Raw genomic sequence first — 24893 nt, 5'->3', positions numbered from 1 at the left:
TGAAAATATAGAACAATTAGAGGTGATTTTTGTCAAATGTTATAACCAAACTAGATCAACAAAAAGTCGTTGCCACCGCCGGGAGTCGAACCTGTGACCTCTGCGTATGAGCTGAACGCTCCAACCACCACACCATAGAGGAAGTTGCCTGTAGTATCTCTACGGCTTCCTTTATGATACGGATAGTTAAGCAAACTTAAAAAGCAAATGGGACGGCTTTTGCACTGAACGACTTTTTTTATTATGTAAAAGGCTCATACGAAATTGCTCTAGTTTAGATACCGCGTCACTAAAACAGCTATATCTCGTCTGAAGGGTATAGCGGTTCGGTCCCCGCTTTCATCATTAGCTTACCTAAATAACTTCAAAGTATACAATTAGTTGTCTGACCATCCCTATAATATTTAAAGAAATATCCTCAACTTCTAACGGTTCAGGAGCTGTCTTCCATCACATCAGCTCAGCAATAACATTATACCCAAATATCTGATTATTTTAGATAAAAAATATGTGAAAACATTGTACGCCTTTGAAATTTGAGGATTTTTCTCGATTTCACTGGATTCCGCCATCAGATCTTGGTTTCCATGGGACCCCATCGGAAGTACACTTTCTCGAATAAAAAAAAATTTTGAAAATTGATCCACATTTGACGGAGAAATCGGCGAACATACATTAAAAAATATACAGTCGAACATAGAACCTCCTCCTTTTTTGAAGTCGGTTAAAAAAAGTAGCTCTACAGCTGTAGTGGTAATGGAAACATTAATAGATTTTAGCATATTACAATGATTTGAGCATGAGTTTCGTTTATATTTTGGATAGAAGATATGATGATTTGTTTAAAAACATAGAATAAAATAATACAGTCATCAGACCAAATACATATCATATTTGAAAAATAGAAGGTTAATAGTTTCTGGGACCAGAACGATTACTGTTCCATAGTCGGCGGTGGTAAGGCTTATTAAAGAATAAAGAGTATTGCGTGTAGTGTATTAGATATATTATGCTTTTAAAAATATTCATCTCATTTTTTATTTAGGACTTCTAATTGTTTAAAAGTAATGTCCGATAATTAAAAATCCTTATAATCCGAAATATCATATATCTTAACTGTAATATTGTTGTTGAGGGATTTAAAATCATTTTCGCTCATCCACTAGATATATGCCGAGAAGGCTATACCGAACAATCTTGAACCTGGTTCGGCGACCGTCCGTACGACCCGGATCTTCCCCGAGGTCTCGTGGTTCGTGGGTACAGGATATTGAAACGAAAAAAAAACCATCCGCAAAGGTTATTTAAACGAATCGGTTGCATTTGGTAAAGGTATTGTTGTCACTTTATGGGTACCAATGAATATTTATTATACTAATTCTTTTGGCTAACAGGTATACCTTTACCACGAATCGTTCTCATTTAACAAAGACTTTTATACAGAGTGTTCGGCGGAATTGAGATAAGCGAACAACTAGAGCATTTTGTAATAAAATATTTTTCATCGTTTTCCAAGCGATAACTTTAGACATGTTCACTTTACAATCTACGATATATGTTAATCAAAATATCTATTTTCGCGTATCTTCAGCATTTCAAGTCGTATACAAAAAACGCGTTTTTTTATCACAAGCGCTGGTTTTTGCAACAATACAGAAAAGTCTAGAAACAAGTGAACAACTGCCAAGATCTCTGAAGGTTCTTTAAGAGTTTAATCTGGGTTTTCTTCCAATAAATGTTGTAATTTATTGTCTTTAAACTTTTTTAGTCCTCCAAGCGATTTTTGCTACTGATATCAAAATCACATTTGTCACTTTTAAATCATTGAAACCAAAACTGACAATTTGGATACGATCAAACAACATCACTATAAGTCTTAAAAGTGTTTGATGAATTTCGGTATCAGATTTCTTCAAATCAAGCAACATATGTAATGAACGTCGAAAATGCAATTTTGGGCGTTTCATGATAACATATAGGGAAGTGTCAATACTATGGAATTTAACAATTATGTTAGGTTATTTGACAGCTGTTTACGTTGATATTTCGCATTTTCGTCAACAGATATGGGTGATCAAAATATGTGCAAGCACCTTTCTGACGTCATAGCAATACAATCATAATTATATCATAGATAGAAAGAGCAATATCGGTTTCTGAATATCCAGTCTCGTACTTCATTGGAATTTTGGGTTTCACAAGTGTTGTACAACAGCATGATTTTTATATAATTTTTCCGCAAATGTTTTCCATTCAGATTATTTAGTTAACAATGATTAAGACCCGTGGTGATAGTTTCATTCTGTATTAATGGGTCTTAGTACACTTTTTTCCGTTAATTCCAAATGAAAGGAAGGCATGTGCTGCGCTTGTGATTGTAAATATTCTGTTTATTATGGGGATTGTTGAGTGTTAAGAAGAAAAAACAATGTAATAAACTTTTTTTTCTCTCTTCTTTTCGTAAATTAATGCGCAAAGACGAGTTTATTTATTAAATATGTTACTATTATAACAAGTATATAAAGGAAAATAAGTGAATATGGTGAAAAGAATTATGAAATGAGTTGAAAATGACTTTCTAAATCGTATGTTTAGTTTTGTTAAAGACGATTCTGTCCCCGGACCCAACTGCTGATTATACGATATATACGATTATAGCGACTGATAAGAACTCTACTGTTCTATTTAATGTTTCTCTGAAAGTTCTCTTGAACGGAGAGTCTGATTTTGCAAGTTGGTCTCTGACGAAAATCGCTTGTTCACTTGATTTGTTGTTAACTAATTTTTAATTCTGACTTTTTATTTATTTTGACTGTGATGTTTCTTGACACTTGACTGTTCTGTTTGTGTTCTTGATTAATTCTGTTTCTTTCTCTTCTTACTTCTTGACTCTCGATTGTTCTGTTTCTGTTCTGGGGATGCATCGAGTTTTATATAAGTTCCTCTCTCGGGTTCTTGGTGGTGGCTCAGACAGCTGGTTGAAGAAAAGCTTCGCTGCGTCCCAATTCGTTCAGATTTTCGGGGAGGAAAAGATTCTTCCAGCTAGCTAGAACCTTATCGCGCAGACGGGGCACATTCTCTTCACAAGTGTTCATTGGATTCCGGTAATTGATTTCTTCAAATCGACCAAGAAATGTAATTAGGTCGAAAATACAATTGTTTAATATAAATGAAACACTAATAATGACGGGTAAAAGTCACTGGTAAATGTAGGCCACTAGTGGTAAACCATTTGTCAAGGCTATCGAATATGAAAACGTTGATCATCGTGAATTAATATAATGGTTGTCTGTTTTGGACACATATTTCTTATTTTCTTTTTGTTGAACTTGAGTGAGGAATAGAAACTTTGCTTTTGCTTTTAATCTATTTATTAGTTATAAATTACATACGGCTCATAGAAATATGAACGCGAAATTAAGATAAGATCGAGGTTAAATTATAGAAATGGCATTGTGTAGGTGCACAGAAGCCATGACCGTAGTTTGGGGCACTGTGGATGTTTCTCAAAAATAAATATTTGTAGAGTTCTGGCTCCATCTTCTTCAATGGGGTGATCGGGGTTTACAGCAATTAATGAGGAACAGCATTTTTTACAAACTACTGATTTACAAGCTTTTCTATATTTTAAAACCGTAATTAATGAAGGTGAGATTTCAAACTTTCCTTGCTGTACTCGTGCCTTCATTGTAATCATATAATCATTATGCGAAATTTCCTTCTAATTTTTTTCGGTAAACAACGTCTATTCAATGAACTAATGATCACCCAGTGGTCAAAAAAGTAAAGTAAGATTAATTTCAGAATTGTAATAGCAACTTCAGAGAATCAAAATATGATCTTTCTTTACTTTTCTATTATAAATATAAATATGGAATAATAAGTAATATATATTTATATATTAAAATAATGAAAATATATTGATATAATTAATATTACTAAAAATGTTTGTATGTTAAAACAGGGAATATATGAATAAAACAATTTTGAAATTGATATTCGACTTTAGCATGTATATTAAAACAATAATGAACGCAATTAGGTAATTTATTTTTTACAATTTAGAAACTTATATTAAAGGAATGTTTTTACATAAAGGTGTTAACGATTAATGCAATAAGATATGTAACTATATGACATTTTGTTCTTTGAACCTTGTATTAATTATTTTGATTATTTACTTTATAGAGCTAATTTTTGAGAAGTCAATAGTTCATTTAATATATATATATATATATATATATATATATATATATATATATATATATATATATCAGTGCTTTAAAAAGTTTACAAACTTACCGTTAATAATTCATAATTTCTTCTATTTGTCCTATGTGTTCCATCTATGCAAATTATGTAATTGTTTCATTTTAATTCCTGCATATTTTATTTACTTCATTTATATATTAATATAATGATAATTTTTTATCGATATTTCTCACCCAAAATATTTCTTGAAAAACAATAAATACACAAGGCTGATTAAAAGAATAATTTCTTTAATTAAATTTTTAAATAAAATTGCATCGTTCTATGCATATTTATTCCATTCTTCGAAGTATCAAGTTGAACTCTTCGAAGCTATTTATAAATGTTAATATTCTTTGCAACATTCATTTCACTCTTGATGCACAAATGAACGGATTTATTACCAGCAATATTCGGTTAGTGCTTCTTGTATTAGGCACCACTAATTTACAGAGAAACGTTTAAAATTATCTCTAATACATTGATATATTATGTCTTCCCAGAACCATATCAATTACTATCAGTTCTTAAGCAACAAGATTTGTTCTTAGCTGTTATGTGTTCACCAGACATCAAATTAAATCAAAAGTTGATTCTCCCTAATTATACAAACTATATACATTTTGTTGAAAACGATGAAGCAGAATAATGAGAAACAGGATTAAACTTATCTGAATTAATTGATTCAAAAGTCATAAAACATAAATCGAATTCAACAAAGATTTCAAAGACTAAAATGTTAGCATAAACCATTGTATAAGATCTAAAGTAACGAAGTAGAAGGAAAAATAGCCGGCTTGGTGGCGCAGTGACAAAGGCGATGGGACGGTCCTCCTACTGCTGCGATAACCGCTGGTCGAATCTTGCTGGGGCATGGTCGTAAATTTATGTTTGTGATTGTTTAAAATTTGTGAATGTTCTAGGCAAGAGTGTAAAATTCGACAAGGAAATTGATCCCAGTCATGCCAATAACCAGGCTGGGTAAGACCGGATGTCTTCTGGGATGATTTCTAAAGTTGGTGACTCGTTAGTCGGTAGGCTTAATGCTGAGGACCGTGGTTCGGAGCCCACGTTAAACTTTAGGCCCAGTCCAAATAAACCCATAGTTGGTAAAAGGAGACTTTAAAATATATATTAAAAAAAATTGGAAAAATAAATAAACTTATTTACATTTTATTCTGTTATTTTATTACAGTAAATTTTAAACGTTTCCTTTAATTATTCTTTGTTAAATTACTTAGTTAATCAAAATTTATCGTCCAAAATCCTTGCTAATGCCATCAAAAAGGAAAATATAAATAAACACTTTTATGAAAAGGCAAAAGGCCATTGATCTAAATTTAACAAAGTTTAATAAATTTAAATGTGAAATATGCATAATGAGAGTATTAAATCAGCTCTTATCTTACTTAAAAACCTTGTGAAATTCCTGCAAAATAAAAATAAAATAAAATGGTTTACGTATGTATATCAAGTGTAAATAAAATGTCTGTTAGTGAAAATAAATTTTATTGTATCCGGGTATAAAATTTTCAACTTTTCGAATAACTGCGAACCCGACGTAGAATGTAAACAGTTAGTAATTGTTTTGCACATTTTGCATTTTTTATTATGAACAGGCCGGTATAACGTCAACGTACATTTTCCACCACCAAGCCTGTTTTTCTTTGTAGAAATGTGTGAATATGTATTTATGCAACGTTACAGGTTTAAGATTCAGTCTATTATATTACATAAGGAATTAATTTAAAGGGATTACTTTTTGTAAAGTTGAGTGTTCTTTATGGAAAACCATGTACGACACTGTTTTTTGAAAAACCTACCTTTTTGAAAAATCTGCTCATATCTAGGAATCTTTATAAAAAATCAAGTGCTACTCAGACAAACTGTGTCATCAATAGCAACGAGGAATAATCAAAAGGACAGGGTTTGGTGAATATGGCGGGTAGGGTAAGACATTCTGTTTAATCATGGAAATAACAAATTCGTGAAAACTGATCAACACGTGGCTGAGAATTGCAGTATTGCGGTATAATCCTTCTTGCATAATAACTCTTTTTCTGTTAATTAACGACTCAAATGCCTTAATTGCAATAGATGACAATCTGCCACCAAGGCTTCATTCGGTTTGAGTTTCTTAAGTTCTCTAAAGCATTTTTTGTTAACTATAGTGACATTAACACGTCTGAATCGAAATCAATATCTAGACCTAATTTTTATCAATGTGGTATTGCGTGCGTTCATATATTATAATCATTTTAAAAATTATTTTCACTTTAAAAAGTCATTTGTTGAGAAATATTGTTAATATATACAGGGAACAAAATATATATGAACACCTGACGCATACACGATATTTATTAGTTAATAAGGTGTTGAGCCATTTTTTTAAACATGCTGCTAAATAGCTGAGTGTTTGAGTAGTTTTTTCTATTCTTGTACCAAAACAGCTGTCAATTGCTTCAATGATGTTGGAGATGGAAATCTACTCCTCACTCTACTCTAAAACTCCCCATAACAGTTCATTTATGTTGAGGTCTGGCGATTGTGCTGGTCAACGAAGATGATCTCCTGATGCTCCTCAAACCAAGTCTGAACCTTTTTCACTGTGTGCATGGGCGCATTATCATCTTGGAATATGGCTGTGTTTGCCACGATATACTAGTTATAGTAAGAACTTCATCAGTGATGTTCTGGGAATATTCATTCGTAGTGGCTAGTGATCTGAATGAGAGGACCATCTGAATTCAACGATATTACCGCCTTACTCATAACGGAAACTCCTTTGACGTACTTGCTGTAGGAAACACACCGTCCGGGTCGTAGGCTTCTTTTGGAGTTTTCCATATATAAACTTGGTTTTCCTTGCATTCCTTGGACTATACAACATTTTCCGATCATCAAGTGTCCGATTGTTATGATCGTTGCACCATTCGCAGCTTAGTGTTGGTTTCTGTTATAAAGGTTTTTGCAACCGCAATCATTTTATGAATGTTAGCCTCGGGAATATCCCACCACACTGTTTTTGTCGAAATAGTATTACTCAAGTGAATGTTGAATTTTGCTGCCACTTTTGTTGCGGTAATTTTTTGTTAACTGGCCATAATCCTTTCTAGTGTTCGTCGGTCTTTGTCAGTTAATTTTGGGCAAAACACTATTCCTTATGGTTGACGATGTTTTATCATGTCTTGTGTACGGCGTCATTACCGTGGATACCGTGTGGCTCATTAAGAGTTAAACAATTCAGCTGTTTTCGTCACAGCACTTTCTAGACATTACACATCGCATCGCTGAAATATAACCTGCAACACTTATGTATTTACATGGAAGCAGTGTTCATATTATTTTGTTTTTCTCCTTTATATTAATCAAAATATTTTCTATTATTTTCTGCAACCTTTTCTCATCATTCTGGCAACATGATAAACTGGCGCGTCGAAAGATTGATGTTTATATGGTAGCGATCCAGTCATCGATCTATTTTCATACTTTTTCAGTAGTTCGAAACCATGTATCAACTGCACCGACCTGAATTAGTGCTAATCATAAGGTAAACTGAAGGTGTTATTCGAGCTACAACAGTGTATTCTTCAGAACTCTGGTAGCGTCTAACGGAACGTTGTCATGCAAAAGGATGACTTTGCGTCTATTTTCGGTTAATTTTGCAACAATACGTAATGTAAATTCCTCTACTGCTAAGCTATCTGATGTAGCTGAGTTCTGGTAAGTGTTTGAGCTGGGATTTCGTCCAATGAGTCTTGCAGTTCACTATCTTCGAATTTTTTTGGCCCCACTTGCCTTTCTTTGTTATTGACATTAAAATTACCACTTTTAGTCATTGAAAGTAAAACCGACAATTGGGATATGACGGAACAGGATCACCAAACGTTTCTAAAAGTGTTCAGCAACAGATTTCTTGAAAATAAAGCAATAAAAATCATGAATGTTGGAAATGTAATTTTGAGGCTTCAACTAGAAATTTGTTCAAACCATCCAATTCAATAGTTAGGTGACGTTGTTTAACAATTGTTACCTTGATACTTTGCATTTTCATCAATAATCAAAAATCGCGCAAACCATTAATATATAAATGAAGGTGCTCGATGACTTTTACGTACTGTGTTCTTTGAATTGATCTGGAAAAGTAAAACTTGCTGTGTATACTTTTCATTCATTTATAAATTTTGAATTTTAGAATGATTCAAATGTATTACGTCCGCTTTTTTATGCTTTCTCATCCATCAGTTACTTCACCAAAAGGTTACTGTCCTGGTGTCACAATTTTTAATTATATTTATAATTCATTAGGAAATTCCCGTATATTCATCAATATCAATAGATCGTTGATGTGCGTCACTGTTTGTACCAGTTTATTCGTATGTTATGTGCAAATAAAGTTGTTAATATTGTTGTTATTCGAAATAAATATCGCGATAAAAAACAATTAAAGATGCTTCTGACATTTGTTTTACGCCATTCCTAGTCATTCTACGTGGGTAATGTTATTTAATTCGACATTTTTGATTGTAGGAATTAACCAGAAATCAGTCAAATATATTTGTGGAGTGATGTGATATGAGAAGAACTAATGATGTCTGATACTGTGTATTATAGACATGAAAAAATAATTATCAACCCATAATTCCTACCTTTTGAGACGATTAACTGCAAATAAACGATGCGATAATATAATAGTTATATTATGTTTCTTTTTTGCACTTAAGTTATTTACCAGAATCCAATTGCTTCAAAAATGTATAGTGTGCTGTGCTATTTGCCTCAGGGAAGGTTATCATGGCTATATATCGAAAATTAGTTTAGAAATTAGTAATTCTTAGATATGATGATATTTTTGGCCCTTTATATAAGAATATTTTCACATGGTGGTTAATTCTCAACTCCAAAACCAACAATTCAAAAAAAAATTATTTGGATCTTACGATCCAGGGCAGCTTCCTGGCGTTGTCGAAATGACGCCATCTCAAAACTGGACATTTGAAAATAGGATAGATATTCACAGTAACCAAGTTTTAGATAAAATGTATCATATAGATTGAGAATAATTTTTCTCATATTTATCATCTCATAGAACATATTTCTACTAATAATATTCTAGTAAACTTCTTCAAATGGAGAAGGTAAGTTTCATTTTTATTTCTTACTCCTGAAAAGACGCAAATGCAAAGCAGACTCATCGAAAATTGTATGTTGTTTATGGCGAAGAATACTTAAGTAAGCATGTGTCAGAAATGTCTTCTTCGTTTTCTTTAGGGAAATTTCAGTATTTAATATGAACCTCCTGGCAGGTTTTGAAATTCTTAATCTTTCTTATTAAAGAAGCTGGATACTTGGGTTCTACATAAGTTACATTACCACCAAAACATGACCAATAAAAATGTCAGTAAAAACGGACAAAAAGCTGTGTGTGAATAATGAAAAGAATCCAATCTTTTAATACAATCTTGTAAATAAATGATACATTGATCTATTTAAGATTATTATAATAGTGTTACAAGTCCATCATCTCGCGTCTTGTGAAACCTCCATTACTACATCTGGAATTTTATTCTTATTTGTTTTAACTGAAACGTACTAACTTTTATCGACAAATCTAGCTTGCACTTAGTTTTATAAAAGGGTAAGAAGTCATAATGACTAGTGTACAGAGTTATCAAGAATATGAAGTGATACGAGGATTTAGATTTGTTATTGTACATACCAAAATAGACCGACGAAGGCGATTTCTCTCTTGTTAGTCTTAGTCTCTTTGGACTTTAATATAGATCTCTATTTATTTAATACTATCATGACTGTTTAATGTAGCAGTATCCAAATTACTACAATAACTAAAGGATTTGTTAAAGAATATGCTAGCTAATTAATATTTAATATAAGATATACTAATTAATAATTAAATTTTGTTAAAAAACCCTCTAAAAAACAAAATTAACAGTATTGAAATCATTAGCAAAAAGTTAACCCGATAGTCGCCGAGGTAAACAACACAGACCATGTTTCTACATGAAAACATGAGATTTTTTTGTGTAATATTTTACCAATATCGAGCAAAAGAAAACAATGTATAACCACAAGAAAAAATTTTGTGGTTTATAATTTTAAATTACAATAATTTTGAAACGAAAAACTTAAATAAAAAATGTTGTGTTCAATGACCATAATTATTTCAACCCCAATGCAATTTATGCTTACCGTAAATTCCGTTAAATTTACGGTGTCGCATATGAAAAAATATAAATAAAAATATACTGAATTAATGTAAATATGTTAAGATTTCTTATGTCACTCATCATTATTATGGGCAGCTGTTGTATTATGGGCATAACGTCTTCAGGTCTAGAGAGTACTGGTGTATCCAGAATTTCTTATTTGAACTGCAACGGTATGTCGTTCATAACTTTTGCAACGTGTGGTCGAGCGCTGTCATGCAAAAGAATGAGTTTGTATCTATTACTCGCTATTTTTGGTATTTTTGCAACAATACATATTTTACTTTGTTCAATTGTTGGCAGCAATAGTTTCATTGAGCTCGTAATGCACCACGCCTTGATGATCCCAGCGCATGCACGATTAATCTGGATGAATGCCCTGAACTAACCCATTACTTTTTGCACTTGGGATTGTTGTAGTAGTCCCGCTTTTTAATGCCAGTATATCACAGAAAACTCTGCGCTCCAAGGCGTTTCCTTATCATGTACTACTTGCATTGATCGCCACTCGGTTATTTTCCTGAGATTGGTTGTTCTGAACTTGTTTACGTCTTCCTGTCCTAACGGGCAGGTTTTTCCCAGGAGAGCTAGCTAAGCTAGACTCGTTTCCAGTTTCCTGGGACTTGTACGATCGTATGTAGTACATGCCCTTATCCTCCCCCCTCGACGTCTTCAGGCCATTACTACCCTAATAATTTTATTTTACCACTAATATTTATTTTCCTCAATTGTATGTTAGTATATCAACCACTAACTTTCAAACCCCTGTTCCAAAATGACTGTACCCCTTAAATTTATGCTATTAAGCGTTTCGGTCAGGCCCTACTGAAGGCAGGACTTTTCTTGGCCTGCGGTACCTAGGGATTTAGGCCTGATACCCGCTCTATCGGCTTATTCTACCCTTAGTCGGTCGCCAGAGCCTCGTTAACAGAGACACTGCATAACATAACTCTGCGCAGGGTGCACCGCGTGCAGGTTAGGTTGATTTTTGACTCCCCCTTTGCAGAAAGAGCCTGGCACTCCAGAAAGGTAGAGCTGGAGATTGGTCCGTTTCTTTTAGATACGTTTAAAATGGGATCTTATTAAACTTCTAATCTTTGAATTGTTGTGTCTGTGTCAAATTTATTCTTCATTCTTCAGTTTGCCCTTTTCAAGATAATCAAGTAAGATGCCTCTTTAGCCTTCTTTGTTTCAAATCGGAATCAAACAAATCAAATCGGAAAATCACCATCAAACCACCAATGATAGGTAAGACCGAATATCTTCTGGAATAATCTCTAAGTTGGTCACTCGCCAGTTGTTAGGCTTCAATCGTAGTTCGGAGCCCACGTTAATCAATTGGTTTGCTTTAGATAAACCCTAAGTTGTAAAAAAGAATATTTAAAATGCAACAAAGAATTCTCATGTTTCTTTTTTTTAATGAAATTAATCATATCAGTTTCTCGTATTGATTAATGACCTTTTACCACTTTTGGGGTAAAACAATAATTCTGTTACTCTTAAACTTCTGAGATATATAGTCAAGAAACTAAACTATTTTTACAATCCTCTTCCGAATCCAGCTTTACATCATTAAGAGAATTTTACAGAGACCAGTATAAATGTTAGTCAGAATGTTGTTTTCTGATAGTATTTTGTATCGAATCATTATATTTTTTATGCGAAATAATTTGCAAATTCCATGAACTTTACGCTATTCGGTCTGACTTTATAATAGACATAACATAATACAGAACATTCTATCAACATTACATAACAATAAACTCCTGAAAATTTGACGGCAGGATCATAATTATTTTAGCACGCTCCTGATATGTAACGTAACTCTCAGCAACATTGCATTTGAAGAAAAAATACTCACGACATTACCATTTAGAACCGAATTACGGAGTCCCATAAAAAAAAAACGACCACTCCAAAATATAAAAAAAATCATTAAATAACAAATATCAGGGTCGCACAAATTTCGTCGATTAGCTTGAAATTCCTACAGTGATTAATAAGCCGCGAATTAATCCGATCTATATTGATACCCAAAAAAATATGTGTACCCCAATAAATTATGCACGCTAATTATGAAGTGTCAAAAAAATTGCTTTTTAAAAGTCTCAACAACAAAAACGGACGTGTTAACTTGGAATAATAATTTTCGTTTTATTGTTTTTGTTTGACCTGCGTTGATTCAGTAATTTGTTAGTGTTGTAATGATTGCTAATATAAAAACGATATTTTTAAAAGGTTTTTAATGTCGTTAAATGTGTCTAAAAATAAATAGGAAGTTTTGGTTAACTGTATTTTTGTCTTTTTCTTGCAGATTTATTCTTAATTCAATTTCATTTTTCTTTTTTGGTATTTTTCCCGCTTTCTACCCAGTTTTTTTATAACTGTGACAATATTTGTTATTTATTATTGGGTTTAGTAAAAGTGTTTTTAATAAGATAAGGTTTTTAATATTTTATAAGGTAAGTTAACAATAAAACGTAAGTTATGATTTGTTACACTAGAATCGTAATTAAACCTTCGACTAACATATAATTAAAGTTAGTTAGATATATTTAGTATACACAAAAAAAATTAAATACATTTTCCGCAAATTTTGGCACCTGCAAAATAGCGACCCTTATTTTTAATTACTTGTTCACAAGTTTTACTCATTTTTTTTAAATTAAGTTATTTAAGTATTCGGAGTCCAGTGTCTTCACTTTGTAAATATTGCCACAACTGTGTTGAGCTCAAGTATTTTCACATGCCTTCTTTATTTAGTTTTTCATCAATTTTCATCATCTAGTCTGCCTTATTATTACCAAAGCATCCCTTCTGAAGCCCGTTCGCCTTTTGATCGACGCACAAAACACGTCCATTATATTGCGTTTTCACCAAAAATCTGAAATTGTGACACATCCATCCATTGAGAATTTTTCCGTTCAGTTTTTATGTGTTTTAGTGCTCACACTTATGTCTCTTTTTAGATGTAGTTAAAAATTAGTTTCCTCGTATTTCATTTAAAGTTACGGCAATTTGAGGCGTTCATAATTAATATTTTTTTATATATTAATAAGTGTACTAAAGTCAATTTTTTTGACGTCTTCTTTAACTTCCTTGATGATATCATATACCTTTTCGGTTATTATATAAATCAATAAACGACTAAAGAATATAACTTAGATCATATTCATAACATCATATGTTTAATAATTAATTTTTAATCAATAAAACGGTAAAATAAAGATGTTTTATTAGAGACTTAATTGTCTAATAGTAACTAAAAACATAAAATGTGATATATAGATTTTGTAAAAATTAACTTGAATATTTTATATATAAAACTCCATTACATCAAACTGCTTTTAGGTTTTTAATTACAACCGTAGGTACAACTATTTAGGCGCTACAATTACTGTTATAGATACATAATTTGTAGTACACTACCATATGAAATACTAAATTGCTTTGGGAAGCCGTCGCAAAATTTCTTCATCAATTTCGCTTTCAATTGTTATATTATTCCATCACGGATAAAAACCTTATTAAAACCTTACAAAAAGAAAATTTTATTGTTAATTAGAAAATGTTTAGTCTTGAATAAATCTTTTTCTGAAGTATGGAATTATTATAATCATAAAATAATAATTATCATGTACATGGATTTTGTATAATTTAAGTGTTCCTGATATAACTAAGGAGTCGTTGAACACTATAGATTGGCGTATTAATAGGGTACTGAAAAGAATTTCCATAAAAACTAATACATTTTTCTAGTGCGTAATCTGACCTAATCAAACTTTCGGCTAATCATTCATGTTCTTCGACAAATTTACATCTGCCTTCTTCGCCTAACCATATGTTTTTATGTGACTTTTATCTATCCTCCATGATCAAATCTACATTAAAAGGACAATATTTTAATGCATTGCAAATAAGAATGATGCATAAAAAGCCAGCAAGGACGGAAAAAGAGCAATAACGATTGCATATATTCATTCTGAATTTGCTGAAGTGCGAGCATAGATGTACTCTATATATTGAAGTCGGCTGCGAGCGTGTGTCAATTCTTCATTAGTTTATGTTATTTGCCTTAAATTAAAGCAAAAATTGTCAAATAAAAGTTATGAAACAATTGACAAAACACATTCAACAACTATTATATGTATTAATTTTTTTTATACAGTTAATGCAGATTATATATCATATTCTATAATATAATGATTCGACATTTATGTGTAAACAATGTTTTTTTGCATAATTTGTTAAATACGTTTGCCCATTATATTCTAAAATATATTCTAAATAATTGAGTTACTTTAGTTGACACTAATTTTGTGAAATATATTAATGAAATATTTCCAAGTATTTTATAATTCTTATGGAGGTTGTTAAGTAGTTTGGTTTCTTTATTTACTAATGTTCAAAAGCTTGATGTTCAAGTCATTGTGAATTAATAAAATTCAGATATCAAAAGCAATGTTGTTAGCTCTATCATTCGTACCTTTAAGCTAAATGTCATCCGAATTGTTGCTCTAGATGTCATTCCTTCGTTAGGAAGGCAATGTGAGGACCTGACTAGTCAAGTAGTCTAGTTTAAAAATCAGAAAATGTTTAATGCAAAAATGTACGCTACCGTACAAAAGCCCAATAAAATGTTTTCTTTTGCCAAATTATGGCGAAAGAACGAGAAATGTTACCAAGTTGACGCTTTCGATATTTCTAAACATAATAATAAAAATAGTCTTTTGCTACTTTTTAACGATAGAAGAATGAAGAAGATATAATATTAGAACTTGAGATATCATGTTAATAGTCTCGAGAAAACCCGACTATTGTTTCGAGTAAAGTCTTTAGAACGATACTTTATAATTACATTTTTTCAATCTGCGATTCCTGGTCCATACATTGGACCTTGCACTACTTCAAAAAAGCATTTCCCGAACTTCATTAAAATGCAAATTGTTAAAAAGTTGCAATCTCAATCGTTCAAGGCCATATAAATGAATTCAGAGGTTTATTATTATTTTGGGTTTCTAAAGGTACATAGGGTGAATTACGTCCGTTATTGCATTTCAAAATATATATTTAGAGTAAGAACAATCTTCCATAAAAGGGCATGCCCTTAGAAGGTTAAGTTTTTATTTGAAATGAGAAAAAATTTGAAAAAGTAAGAAAAAATCTTACTACTTTTTAAAAAGTTATATTTATTTCATATTCATATTTATATTATATTCTTATTCATATTATATCATATTCTTTAACAAAAGTTAGTGTGGACTTTTGCACTGTTGTGTATGTAATCTATACAAGTTATCCAAGAGTTGGTTAATGTCATTGGCAGGAGCAATCATGTGACATTAATGGGGTTATAATCAGAAGGGGAAAACATCTAGTGAACAGTCTCTTTCGATGTTCGTGATCTTCATTTCATCCTATCTCAACATATACTCAAATACTTAAATTCAACATTTTTTATAAATTATTCAGTAGTGTTTTTAACAGTGCAATTTTTAACAAATGCAAGCTGTATCGAGCACACCATATGAACACGCAGAATTAGAAATTGAGACCGAACCAAACCATCATGTAGTAGAAGTGAGCATTGACAGAAACAAGTATTTTTTATACTAAATATGGGATTGACGATTTTGCAACATGACATTTTGAAAAATATTTCGTAAAGATGCTTAAAAGTTACGCATACATTGTCGGCCGTATTCACTAGATATTGCTCCTTCTGATCCTTCATTGTTTTCTATTAGAAAGGATGAGATTATTATCAAAAAAAAATTGGGAAGAATAACGGCTGGTGATTCAGAATGTTTCTGTTGAAAATGTATTTTCAGTCGCAATAATAATAATTGTAATTAAAGAATTTTTTTTTTGGCAAATTGCAAACATATTTATTGCAGCATAAGATTTACATTTCAATTACTATTTGACATTCCTTAATCTTCAAAATTTGCCGGTTTTTTTCCAACAAATACATGGAAAAAAAACAATAAACATTTTTTGTATATTAATGTTCGAAAAATAATTTTGCGGTTATACCGATCCCGAAATTCGAAGACCACAAATCGAAATTTTCACCGCACCTATTAAGCAGTTCGCTAGAAAAGGCGACGTCATACAAATAACTATTGCATTATACTGATTGTACTTTTATTGGTGACAAGACAACAAGTAGTATACAGTGATGCTTAAAATACCAACAACTGTATTGTTGCTTGGTATTTAGTAATTGGATGGCTTTATAAGCATTATACTCATGTAAAATAAGACACAAGATTCTAAGGATGTTAATTATTGTTCTAATGAAAAATGTGTTTATTTTTCCGCAGTTTTTATTTATTTATTATTTTAAGTATTGTGTTACATTTGTTGTGACGGAAAATGGTATTATTATATATGTTGGTATTAATTTGTACAACTGTTGGCCATAGATCTCCATGCTTAACCCATGGCTTCTATATTTGGGGTTGCAATAATCCCTTTATTTTTTGTCGTTCAAGTAACAGGTCACAAATCAAAAACATCCCTCTAGGTTCTTCGATTTGCCATCTAAGATCACCAATTTATTTCCCTGACGAATTTAGCTACCATTGATAAGTCAACTTCTAATGATTTAGATCATTAGTGAAGTGTTTAACAGGATTTTTTATAGAGTAATTGCCTATCACTGAATACTGTAGTATTTTTAAAACTCACAACTATTGAAATAAAACCCTTTATTTCTTATCAAATTCGACATGTTATTGTTTTAATGAAAATTTAATTTTTCTATTTCTATTAACATTATTAAAAAATATTTATCTTTTTATTTTTCAATTTAAATATTTTTTTGCTGATGTGATGGAAAATTATACTATATGTTGGAATTTATTTGTAACTTTTTCGCTCTGCAAATGATGTTAATAAATCTCTATATTTAACCCATGACTTGGAATTGTTATATAATGATCGGTGATATCAACTTCCAATAGAGCAATTCTTTATGACTGAGTTTTCTAGGTTTCTTGTGTTCTTCCTTGTCCTGCAAATTCAAATCCCCACTTGTAAAACACGTAACTATTCTACAGGTTTGCTCGGAGTATTTCTATGTAACTTCAGCAAAATACGATAGTTTAGGGCAGCTATAGTAAAATAATGAAGTAAAAATATTCATAATCACTTTTATTTCTTCTTTTATCACGACATACTTTTATTTGTTATGAAATTCAACATATTTAATAAATAAAGCATAATTTATTGTTATATATTATTAAACCAAATAAATTGTACTAAAGTAAGCTTTTAACAAATATGTACTACTTGTTAAAAAAATCATTACTTTTTCATCTTAAAAGTATATATCACTAAATAATTAAGTGTTTTATACTGTTTTGGATTATGAACAAATAACTAAATATAATTCAAATAAAATAAAATAAATTTTATATTCAAGCCATGCTTGTGATGCATGATTGGAGTTTCTGAAGATGGACATGATGATTCAAAAATTAAGCTGTAGCCATCTTTTCCTTGTAATAGTAGATTTTAGTGATATATTCAATATTCGCAATTTTCGTGACATGCATTGGTATCCGCAAAAGATATGCGATTTTTTCGCAAATATCTACAGCTGAACTCTTATATAAGATTTTTAGTAACATTACGTAAACGAAACAAAAAATATTAAATTCTTATCTTTATCCTTATATTATTCCTCATTACTCATCTACTGCTTGTCTTGCAATTGTATTAATTATATATCAGTATTGTATTAGAATAAACTTTTTATTAGAAATTACAACATTGTAATTATTCTTTATATAAATGTAGTAAATGTATTTATATAACTGTACTTTATATTTTAAATTTAAAACGACTACTTTCTGCTATGAAAATACATATACTAATAAAGAATTCGCCAAAATTTAACATAAAACGCTTTTTTTCATATAACGCCTATAATATTTTATAACAATATTTTGCTAATAAGCTAAAATAAAAGCTTTTAACCTTTTTGCTTTCAACTCTATTACAATGCACCACTAAGATTGGCTCACTCGGAACATACCTAGATGGTATGACTAAAAGAAGCCCGGACTTCTGCTTGTTCATCTGCCATAATGTGAGAGCATCGGTATTATTCCCCATATGTATTTTTTGGCTAAATATTCCGTGATAGTTTTTCAGATTAAAAGATTAGCAGAATGTTGGTTACTAACTCTTCCTGTACCGCTTTCACTTGTCACTAGTGTGCTCATCGTGCCTCTCAAATATACACTTTATTATATAGGTTTCACTTAATCTAGTACGCTTCGAATTTAAATTGTGAAAACTTCAAGTAAATTGTCATGATACGTTATTTAGTCAAATAGCAGTCTAGATATTTAGATGAACCAAAGTCATTAAGAATGCTTTAAAGAGTGACTGATAAGCTGATACATTTTTCAATAAGCATCCACACTGCAGAGTTCGGACATAAAATAAGCTTTATTGAGTGATATTCGATGGTGGAAGTGTCGACTGTTTCTTAAGCTTAAAATTCGCATTCATCAGTATCGCCATTATTCGTTGCATCATTAGTGAGTACTATATGCTATACAGAAATAATATTATTCCAGCTATCTAGTATATCTAGTATGTAAGTTTTGTTATATGAAGAGTTTACAGAATACAACTTTTTATTGCACATTAAAAACTAATTTATTTCACGGAAATACGTGGCGACTTGTTAAAAGGCGATACAAAAAGACACTGAGGGTTTAAATTTGTTCTAACATAAACCAAAACCACTATCTTCAGACGTCTCATTCATCAAAACATTTAAGATTAATATAAACACATGGCCTTGTTCGGTCGAATTTACGGTCTTCGTAGCTAGGGTCCTCCTAAAGAAGGGACCAAAGGAATGTACGTGATCGTTGCCAATTCGCATTTGGTGGCAGTACATAATGATCTACAATCTTCTGTCCAAATTCTACTAGACTATCTTAGTTAACAGCAACTTCACTCCGCCTTTGATGGCCTTTCAGATTCAAGTGCGATACTTGTGCCCGAACTCCACTTAAATACACCAAGGAATGCCTCGAGTAACTGTAGAACGATTACCAATCTAACGTCAGCTTATCTTATTGATAATTAATTTGATTCCAGTCAATTGTATAAATTCAAAAAAAGAACAGCTTTGTGATCTCCACGTAATCTTACTGATTGCGCCCGTTAGGATATGAGAACTATGATTTAGGATTTCACAAAAACTATTTTATAACAGGGAAACAAATGGAGACTTGTTGAACGGTGATTAAGTATATTCTAACATAAACACATAGCTTTGTTCTTTCGAATATACAGCTTTACAGCCAGGGTCGTACACATTTACAACGGTTCATTTATGTGTCAGACTGGATACTTATTGAATGTACATGTTGAACATGTTAAAACTGAAAATATGTAGTGAAAATATTTAGTATAAATTATTTTACTTATTATTTAAAATATTTATTATTTATTATTTTACTAAAAATGGTTGAATTCTGTTGACGCAAAAGTTGTTGCAAATAATCACTTTTCGTATACGCTCCCCAAAATTGTATAAATTATATTACTATAAAAATATACAGGCGCGTTATCCTTATTTCTAAGACATCGGAACTACTTCCAACAGTTCAGAATCGACTAGAAACCGCTTAATCGCCAGCGAAACACCCTCGTATATCGTACCGATCGAGTACACTTCTAGGTCCGGTTCAGATTTTCATTCATTCATTCGACCGGTGAAACTCGCACGTCGTGCAGGCCGCGCTTTCCCCCTGCGCGCCCTCGCCGCCCCTCCACACACACCGTACACAATCGCCTCCCCCTCCCCCCGACGCCCCCTTCGTCCGCCGAAATTTTACACAATTTCGATCGACACCTCCCGTCACCCCACCTCTTTCTCTTTCATATCCGGCTGGCCATCCGGATCTGTTTCACATCGTCGGCCGTCAAAACTAAACGATTTCTTCGACGGTTCCGTGTCGGTTTCGCTGCCGAACGCCGTTCTTCGTGCTCGACTTTTTCCCGATGTCTTGCAGGTCGCTCGTGGTGTGATTGTTGTTGTTATTATTGAAGATAAGGAATAATATTTTACCCCTTCCAAGATAAGGGTGTATTTGCGCGATGATATGATCCGGTGAAAGCGTGCGGACTTTTTAGTTGTTTGCGCTATAAATGTGTTGTGTCCGGTTAACTACCGTTCTGGATATGACTGTAACTTTTGGCGAGGTTAGTATGCGGATCTGCTTCAAACTACTAATTATAGCTCATAAATAATTTAACGGATTAAGAGGTTGTTGGTAATTAAACCGACGAAACTGTACGTTTGCCAGCGGGAAAGTTACCGTATAGAGTAAATCCGTGTTTCTTTGTATCGTTAGATTTTTTGAAGAAATATCTTTGTGGTTTCGTACCTTACATACATATAAGAATAAATATGCGATTTTAGAAGTAAATATTTATAATGTCAGTTTAAATTATTAAACATAATTTTGTATAGTAAATTATCCGTTGTTTTTTTTTAATAAATTAACATTTTAATATTCATTACGTTTTAACACAGTCACGTCAATAATCAAGCTGGGTAAGGTTGGAAACGAAATGCCAAAGATGCACATACTTTTGTACATATTATGTATCAGTTGAAAAATTATTTTATCAATAAATGGTTGTGTTGCAAGTTAACATTAACTATACTAAACATTCATTGTTTTATTTTTCTAATTTTTATTTTTAGTATAAGTAAAAAGGAGATTAAAATTGTTACCCATTTATAAAATCTGAGTGTATTTATTCACCGGTATGTGTGAAGTACATATAGCCCGTACAATAAAACAATCAATACACGTCATAGATGACGTCGAATATATTGCCAATTGCAGTTTGTAAAAATGTAAAATTTATTTTAAACTCGGGGTGGATTTTTCCTTCTCACTTTTTTCTATTTAAAAAGAGATACTACACTCTATAAAATTCTATTTGGATTGGTACTGCTGGGCCATGTTGCCGAATGTCTGCAAAATTCTTCAAAACATTAGTGATAATAACTAAAGATTATAAACCACCAAACGTTGTAAACCAAAAGTTAAAGTTGATTGCATTGGCAACATTGCGACGTGCTGACGTCATAAATTTTGATCACGTGCATTGACTGTGCTTATTATTGAGATGTTGCCAACACTACTGCGCTTGGCATTGACGGGTATGTACAAACCCTCTTTTTTACAAAATATATAATTTTGTTATTATGATTACCGATGCTTTAGGCTCGGGTCTACTTTGCTTTTAACGTTATAGTATACGCCTGTCGTGGAACTGTCAATCTAAGAAATAGAGAGAATTTAGAATAGAGAGAATAGGAAGGAAATCTCCCATATGTACCATATAATTGGCGCTAAGTATCATCTGTCAAAATCTTGTAGGCACGCCCATAAAAACTAAACATTTTTTATTAAATTTTCAATTCCATTAACTTTTTGCAGTATATTAGAATATTAATTTTGTAAGCAAAATGGCGACTCTAGGCGCTAGATAAATCTGTAGATTTCTATATCCAATAGATAAATTGGATATAATTGTTGGCACCTATCTAATGCTACATATTTTATATTTAACCAAATATGAAACTTTTTTAAAATGTTTTGAAACATTTGATTTTCTATTTTACTTTTTTATGATATTTAATATACCGCTAACTAAATTGTTAACACGATTATTTACATGAGATATGTTAAGGAGCTGTGTTTTTCCAGCAGTCTACAAACATAATTGCTATTGTTTTTCATAAATAATTACTGATGTCACTCATGGTTCACCCACATTAATAGTAAATTTGTTCTATTAGGTGCTTGATCTGATAATTTTTTTAGTTTCAGTTTTAAACAGCGAAATATTGAGTATATTGGAAATATTAGAATGTATTCCATAATTTTTTCCCATCTTTCTAACAACGTGGCAGTATACCATGTCAAAAGAACGCTGTTTGTTTGGCAACACCTAAATTTTTCTTGGCTTGCCACAGTAAATTTTATTATAGACACTTATATATCACAGTAGATACTTTTCATCACCAGTTACAATATGCCAGGGAAAACTCCACAAATATTGTTTTAATATGTAAACTGTTTGAACTGGTATTTTAGTCAATTCATGTGAAGGTTTATCTAGGGGTTTTCATCCAATAAGTCTCGGAATTCATTGTATTCGAACATTCTGGTTTCCAGGTCGTTCTCTTTAATTGACATCAATGAATATGGAAAATACAGCTTTGAGAGTTCCAGGGTTAGCGCCTGTATACACTTAATAGCTCAATAATAATAATGGAGAACTGTTAATTTATGTAGAGAAATACCAAAGCATCTGCTTTAATACTTAGCTTAAGTTTTTAACAGTTGTTTACATTAATAATTCAACAATAGATATTGCTGATCAACATACATGCAAGCACCTAATAATAGATCGTCTATCGTTTAGACCTTGACACTTATTCAATTTTTATTCATTGGTATCAAGAATTCTTTCGAATTGTTTGTTGATCACTAATTTAGTTTATGTTCTTAAATTTTACTATCAGCAGTCGTATCTCCAGTCGTTACTTTTTAAATTTATCACTTAGAAAATATTATTATAGAGTAAATACAGCTTTTTCTTCTCTGTGAACTGATGTTGAATCTGTCAGAGATTAAGCTCTGTTGTGTATGGTAATAAATATAAGATGTAATAAATATAAGTAATCAAACAATATTTTATTCTCAAGCAATGGATAATTAGAATTTTATAATTTATGTGTTGATGGGATTTCTTGAAGTATAGTTTCTGGGTAAGCCAGTGCTAATGCTGGGTTTTTCAAAGTTGAATTAGGTTTCTTCGAAATTATCATTTAATCTAATTAATAACAACATTCATAATCACTAACAACATATTTACGTAATAATAATAAATATTGAAACGTATAGTATTGAACATAAATGCAGAGGTTTTTCAAATATAGATACCTTAAATTCTCTGGCAGATCACTATAAGTATGTAAAATAATTAGTGTATCGTAAATAATAAATAATTTTCAACAACAATATTTATTCTCTCCAAAAACTACCACAGAATGGTGTACGCGATTTTAATAAACTCATATGGTTGTGATGCCTCTAATTTTTCTTACTTTTCAAGCTATTGATCTAAGTTGTGAAATTTCGACTCAAACTTATGTGTATCTTTACTTCTTGAATTAAAAGCAGTATATTTAGGATTGAACGTTTCGTTAGTAGGATATCTCACTTATTTGATTCCAAGTGATCCATATAATTTAAATATAGTTTCATTTTACCACAATTCACATGCTATATTGTAAATTTAGGTTATGTGTGCTGTTCTTTGAAATGAAGGATTTCTTCGCCTTTCATATAACATATAATTATTATTTCTGTAGTTGTAATTGAAATTAATGATTCAATTCAGACAATATTAATTTTTTACTGAATTTCTTTCTTCTTACTTGTTTTCCTAGATCTTCCAAGTTTTGATACTGCAATTGAATATTATGGACCTTGAGGCAAAGGTCAAGTCAAACTTTGATTAACACATTTATTAAAAATGTAATTGTTTTGAAAGGTCGATTAGTCTCACTCCGGAATTACATTTATTTATAATAATTTATTGCATCGATGCATTTATCCCATGAAGCACTTTAGCGCTTTCAAAATAATTTATTCACACACTCTATTTATGATAAAAATTCAAATAGGAGTAATTTTTTTAAAGTTTGTTTAGACCTGAATGTGTTCTATTTATATATACATTATATAAGAAGGAATATTTTAAACCATAACAAAATAATTTCTTATTTTAATTTTAAAAGTTTTTCTATATATTAACGGCACTGCAATAGATATTATTATGATTGTATTTTTATTGCTAATTATTGAAAAGAATACCTCTTCTTTTTCATATTTTCAAGGCCCATAACAATATGCCCTTAAGAGGATTTTTTTAAATTTAAATTATTTTGACATCTAAAAACAAAACTTTAAACACGTTTTTCTCGAAACTACTATTTTCGAGGCGGTTTGACATTTTTAAAAATTGTCAAATAGTAAAAATCCAAATTTCGTTGTAATTTTACTAGATATAGATTTAGTAGAACTTGAGATATCATGTCAACTGCCACGAAAACAGTAGTTTCAAGAGCGTTTAAGTTTCGTTTTTAGATGCGCCGTTACTAAAACAATTTCCGAAAATAATTTAAAGCGTTAAGCTTTGATAATATGAAAACAAATCGATTTTTCAAATTTCTAGAGAAGAATACCTTTTTAGTTTAGCTTTTTCAGTTGATTTATTAAACTTTGAATAAATATAAATATTTGTGGAAAAAATTTCGAAAAATTGTATATTTACTGTGATAAATAGCATATC

General features: G+C 31.2%; 1 protein-coding gene across 2 annotated transcripts in view; it reads left to right on the top strand.

Annotated features, from left to right (window-relative positions):
* LOC143197722 (endoribonuclease rege-1) overlaps positions 1-24893 on the top strand; it is a 53564-nt gene that overhangs the window by 11987 nt on the left and 16684 nt on the right. The window contains exon 1 of one of the 2 annotated variants that reach the window (XM_076406368.1): positions 20220-20714. The exons of the other annotated variant lie outside the window; for it this stretch is intronic. Within the exon in view, the coding sequence (XP_076262483.1) occupies positions 20661-20714 (54 nt within the window). The 5' untranslated portion in view covers positions 20220-20660. Of the gene's footprint in view, positions 1-20219; positions 20715-24893 lie in introns of those variants that run through there. 2 annotated transcript variants of the gene reach the window in all.

This window comes from Rhynchophorus ferrugineus, unplaced genomic scaffold (assembly GCF_030347505.1).
Source record: "Rhynchophorus ferrugineus isolate W39M unplaced genomic scaffold, kcgeb_rfMv2 rfM1, whole genome shotgun sequence".
Taxonomy (NCBI): domain Eukaryota; kingdom Metazoa; phylum Arthropoda; class Insecta; order Coleoptera; family Curculionidae; genus Rhynchophorus; species Rhynchophorus ferrugineus.
Note: the sequence above shows the minus strand (reverse complement) of the source record. Positions and strands in the feature narration are given on the sequence as shown.